This window comes from Leptonychotes weddellii, chromosome 6 (assembly GCF_054177405.1).
Source record: "Leptonychotes weddellii isolate Sample4059 chromosome 6, ASM5417740v2, whole genome shotgun sequence".
Taxonomy (NCBI): domain Eukaryota; kingdom Metazoa; phylum Chordata; class Mammalia; order Carnivora; family Phocidae; genus Leptonychotes; species Leptonychotes weddellii.
This window is the reverse complement of record NC_138374.1, coordinates 78,041,872-78,047,871: the sequence shown is the minus strand read 5'-3', so window position 1 is coordinate 78,047,871 and position 6,000 is coordinate 78,041,872. Positions and strand designations below refer to the sequence as shown.

The window sequence follows — 6,000 nt, the reverse complement described above, 5'->3', positions numbered from 1 at the left end:
TCAATGTTGCCATTAATTGATTTCTCCATTCTAGCCACTGTCTTCACAATTGCTAGCCTGAATTCCATCTCTGACATCTTGGTTATTATCTGCATCCATTTGTAAATCTGCAGCATAAGTCATAATCTCTGAGTCTTTTCTGTTTTGGGAACTCCTCCTCCTAGTCATCCTGTTGATGGGTGTTTGAGGGAATGTATAGAGTCCAAATTATTGACCAGAACCCAAGCAAGATGCACCTGTTTTCTTGGGGCCTTAGGGTTGCTGGCCTCTTGTTTTCCCAGCCTGTCTTCTGTGGGAGGGGCCTGCCACGCTGTTACTCAGGCAACCCTGTTTAGGCGGAGTTGCCCTGCGCCCCTGTGGCAGGGGATGGGCTCAGTGGGAATCAGTTTTGGGGGCTTTTGTTCTCTGGCAGCTTTCCCTGGCGGCATCTCTTCCACGAGTCTGAGCAGAAGAGACCGTTTCCAACCCTCTGCCTCAGAGCAGAGAGATCACAGTCTGTTCTTCAGTGAGCTCTCCAGGCCACACCGTCTCCGTTTCTGTCCGTGCTGCTATAAACTGCAGAGTCCTGGGTTGTGCGCCCCTCCACAGTGCTCCCAGTCCTGCCTCCAGGTCAGAGCACGTCTCTGCCCTTTGTGCTTCTAAAACCGCCAGCCGCTCCCAGTTCACACGCGCGCGACCCTGCCGCTCCGGGTTTCCGTCCTGGGGGCTGCAGTTCGCAGGCGCGACGCCGCCGCTCCGGGTTTCCACCCCAGGTGCTGCCCTAAAGTCCTTTCCCCGCTGCTACCAGTCTGCGAGTCTGCACCCCGTCCGCAGCACACGAGGCTGTCACTCACCAGCGGTGTAGGATCCCCACGGCCAGGCACCCTCCCACTGCCATTTATCCTCCGATGTCTGCCCGTGGAATCACGGCTCCCTGCTTCATACCTCCAAACCAACCGCCTGCAATATTCTGTTTGTAGAGATCCAGATCTTCTTACATCTCAGGCTGGTTTTGTGGGTGCTCAGAGTGGTCTGGTAGATATCCTGCTCAATTCCAGGGACCAGTTGAAATAGGGTCCCCTACTCCTCCGCCATCTTTCCCCCCCTCCTGATATGAGGAATTCTTAATCTCAGGAAACAAACTGAGGTTTGCTGGAGTGGTGGGCAGTGGGAGGCATGGGGTGGCTGGGTGATGGACATTGGGGAGGGTATGTGCTATGGTGAGCACTGTGAATTGTGTTAAAACTGTTGAATCACAGACCTGTACCTCTGAAACAAATAATACATTATATGTTAAAAAAAAAAAAAGAAGAAGAAGATAGTAGGAAGGGAAAAATGAAGGGGGCGAAATTGGAGGGGGAGACGAACCATGAGAGACTATGGACTCTGAGAAACAAACTGAGGGTTCTAGAGGGGAGTGAGGTTAGCCTGGTGATGGGTATTAAAGAGGGCACGTATTGAATGGAGCACTGGGTGTTATACGCAAACAATGTATCATGGAACACTACATCAAAAAGTAATGATGTAAATGTATGGTGATTAACATAATAAAATAAAAAAATAAATAAAAACAATTAAAAAAAAGAATAAATAAAAGAAGCATAACATAAACACTGAAAAACAAAAGACCACCGAAAGAAATTAGACTACCTGTATAAATGGCAAGACAATCTCACATTCATGGATTGGAAAACTTTATACTATAAAAATGGAAATGCTCCCCATATTTATCCACAGATTCATTGCAATCCCTATATAAGTTCCAGCTGCTTTTTTTTTTTTTTTTTGCAGAAATTGGCAATCTTATTCTATAATTCATATGTAAACCAAGGGAGCCAGAAGAGCCAAAACCGTGTTGAAAAGGAACAATGTTGGAAGATTCACACTTTCCAATTTCAAAACTTACTACAAAGCTACAGTAATCAAGACAGTGTGGGACTAGCATAAGGATAGACATACAGATCAACTGAATGAAATTTAGAGTCCAAAAATAAACCCATACATCTATGGTCAACTCACTGTCAAAAAGAGTGCCAAGACAATTAAATGGAGAAAGAACAGTCTTATTAACAAGTAGTGCTGGGACAACTGGACATCCATATAGGAAAAAAAATGAATTCACACCCTTATCTCATACTGTATACAAAAATTAAAACAAAATGGATCAAAGATCTAAATGTAGGAGCTAAAACTGAAAATCTTAGAACATAGGTATCAATCTTCATGACCTTGCATTAGGCAATACTTAAAATACAATCAGAGGAAAAATAAATTGGCCTTTTTCAAAACTAAATACTTTTGCTCCAAAGGATACTATCAAGAAAGTGAAAAGATGACCCAGAGAATGGGAGAAAATGTTTGCAAATAATCTATTATTTGGTAATAATAGGGGTCTTGTACCCAAAACATATTTTAAAAACTCTTGAGAACTAGGGGCTCCTGGGTGGCTCAGATGGTTAAGTGTCTGCCTTCAGCTCAGGTCATGATCCCAGGGTCCTGGGATCGAGCCCCACATCGGGCTCCCTGCTCAGCAGGGAGCCTGCTTCTCCCTCTCCTTCTCCTGCTCCCCCTGCTTGTGCTCTCTCGCTCTCTCTGTCAAATAAATAAATAAAATCTTTAAAAAAAAAAAAAACTCTTGAGAACTTAACAATAAAAAGACAACACAATTTAAAAATGGACAAAGGACATGAAAAGACATTTCTTCAGAGAAGATATACAAATAGCCAATAGTCATATGAAAGGATGTACAACATCATTAGTCATTATGGAAATACAAACCAATACTGTTAAGAAGGTCAATGGAAACAGATTAAATAATGATAGCTCCTACTTAGCAGGCATTTACTCTGTTTATTCTCAAACAACATTATGACATAGTTATTATTGTTATCTCTAGTCTCAGGTGAGGAAACTGAAGACTAAAGAATTTATGTCTCCTAGTTTACTATTACTAGCTAACCTAAGTCACACAACACGTCAGAGATGAAACAGGGATTAAAACCCAGACAGTATGACTCCAAAAACACATGTACTTGAACCACTATACACGTATTCCTCCTATAACGTTAATATATATATATGAGACATGTTATATTTTTTAAATGAACTATGAAATAGTACACTAGGATTACAACAGAAAAATACATAGGAAAAGTCTAGAAGAAATTATACCAAAATAATAAGACATTGTATTTAAGTGATGAATTAGGGTAATTTCTGTTTTCCAAATTTTCTATTATATGATGAATTAACTATAATAATATCTTTTAAAAAATTATGTTCAAAATTAAAAACTTCTAAACACAGAAACACACACCTGTAGTTTTAGGAGAAATAAAATTATAATGTGCTATTACTAAATAGTTGTGCTCTTATATAGGTAAAGTCCTAGCACTGACTCAAAGTACTTATGAGGCCTTAGAAAAGTGATTTAAGCTCTGTTGGATTCAATAACAAATTAGAGAAACCGTATATTATCTTTAAGATTCTTCAAAATTTTATGAATTTATTTTTCACTCTCTAGTTATGATACTGAAACTCTGATTTGACTTAAAATGATATTCCTACATTTTGACAGTTTGAACATAAAGTATTCTACAATGTCAATTCATATTCCATGGTTTACAAATTACAGCAATAGATCCAGTTGTGGTAAATAAGAAAAAAGTATTAACAGTAGTATTTAAATAGAAGGTGAAAATAGGGGGCACCTGGGTGGCTCAGGTGGTTAAGTGTCTGACTTCAGTTTGGGTCATGATCTCAGGGTCCTGGGATGGAGCCCCACATCAGGCTCTCTGCTGGGTCGGAGTCTGCTTCTCCCTCTCTGTGAGTGTGCACACATTCTCTCTCTCAAATAATTTTTTTTTAAGATTTTATTTATTTGACAGCGACAGACACAGTGAGAGCAGGGCTCGACCCCAGGACCCTGGGATCATGACCTGAGCCGAAGGCAGACACTTAACGACTGAGCCACCCAGGTGTCCCAATAATTTTTTTTTTTAGAAGGTGAAAATATTTGGTTTTCAATAGATACTTGGAATTGCCTCAAATTCCAATTGAACCTTGTGGCTGGCTACTTCCAGAATCATTCTTACAAATGATTTTTTAAGAACTAGTTCTGAATATTACCCAGCTATCAGAAAGGATAAATACCCAACTTTTACATCAACATGGATGGGACTGGGGGTGCCTGGGTGGCTCAGTCATTAAGCGTCTGCCTTCGGTTCAGGTCATGATCCCAGGGTCCTGGGATTGAGCCCCACATCGGGCTCCCTGCTCAGCGGGAAGCGGGCTTCTCCCTCTCCCACTCCTCTGCTTCTGTTCCTGCTCTCGTTATCTCTCTCTCTGTCAAATAAATAAATAAAATCTTTTAAAAAAAAAATAAAAAACATGTGATGGGACTGGAGGGGATTATGCTAAGTGAAATAAGTCAAGCAGAGAAAGTCAATTATCATATGGTTTCACTTATTTGTGGAACATAAGGAATAGTATGGAGGACATTAGGAGAAGAAAGGGAAAAATGAAGCGGGGGGAATTGGAGGGGGAGATGAACCATGAGAGACTCTGGACTCAGAGAAACAAACTGAGGGTTTTAGAGGGGAGAGGGGTGGGGAGATGGGTTATTAAGGAGGACATGTATTGCATGGAGCACTGGGTGTTATACGAAAACCATGAATCATGGAACACTACATCAAAAACTAATGATGTACTTAACATAATAAAATTAAATTAAATTAAAAAAAAACTAGTTCTGAACTTTGAAGATACAGCGTACCTATACATAGGATTGCCAGATTTAGCAAATTAATACAGAACACCAAATTAAAACTGAATTCCAATAATTCTTAGTATAGGTAATATCTGGGACATACTTACCCTGAGATATTATTCATTATTTGAATTTCAAATTTCACTGGGTATCATATACTTCACATAGCAACCTAGCCTATGCAGAATATTTTTAGGGGGGGAAGGAAATTTTCTTATATTTTATGCATACTATTAATGAAAGTATTACCAGATAAGAAGCTCAGATAATTGCAAAAACTGAGTACATATAATTTACTATGAGGAGAATTTTCAAATTCTAGCTTAAATTATTGGATATTTCCTCCATAAGTGACAATATATTACATTATGATCATAAATTCCTTTTATAAGTCAAAAAATTGTGATTTACTTAATGAGATCTTCATTCCTTTTTTCCATTGAAAATGGCATTCTAGCAGAATTATTAAATAATTCCAAAAGTAGTGTGATTGCAGTATTCATTAGTTGACGGATGAGTTCCTGAAATATGTAGTCAACCAGTAGCAGAAACCTCAAAACTGTTTTTAATAAACATCGATATTTAGGCAGCTTGAAATGTACTGTGTCATCTTCAGAGACGTTTGACTCAAAATATTCTTTAATTTCTTTCTTTTCTGCCACCTACAGTTCAATAAACAATTGAGAAACAAGTGATAATTTCCTATGTTAATGTAGCATGATTACAACACTGCAACTAAACATTATTACGACAATTTTCATGAAAACTTTATGCCTGGAAAACTTTATGCACTGTATTTAAACAGCAGACAAAAAAGAAGCCTATGAAGTTTGGGGTCTCACTTATAAGCAGATGAGTTTATGGAACTCAAACAGGAAGTACATACTAATGGTTATCTAAGCATTCCTACACAGAGGGACCCTCCTCAAGTATACCATTGGGAGTAGAGCTACCAATGGGGGGAGAGTCAAGTGTAAATAATAGGTATCCTAAAATCCAGTCCAGTGCAGCCTCCCCTATGCTAGGCTATAGCAATTACTTTGTTTGTTTTTAACACTTATACGATACATAATACAGAATTAAGAAAAAATTTAAGTTCATCAAATCTGATGTCAGAGTTTTATCCTTTAAACAATGTAGCTCTTAAGACAATTGACTTAGTATGTTACTGGGGAATAAAATCAGTACTACTAGTACCACCAAAACTTCTAAATTGTGTCCTCTAAAATAATCTCAAAGTTGGTCAAATGTTT

The 6,000-nt window shown here is 38.8% G+C and overlaps 1 protein-coding gene across 1 annotated transcript in view; it reads right to left on the bottom strand.

Annotated features, from left to right (window-relative positions):
- Positions 1-6,000, bottom strand: part of DNAH14 (dynein axonemal heavy chain 14) — a 305,056-nt gene that overhangs the window by 238,963 nt on the left and 60,093 nt on the right. The window contains exons 12-13 of the mRNA XM_081823173.1: positions 5,159-5,409; positions 1,939-1,997 (exon numbers count right to left, since the gene is read on the bottom strand). Coding sequence (XP_081679299.1) covers positions 1,939-1,997; positions 5,159-5,409 — 310 coding nt within the window. The remainder of the gene's footprint in view (positions 1-1,938; positions 1,998-5,158; positions 5,410-6,000) is intronic.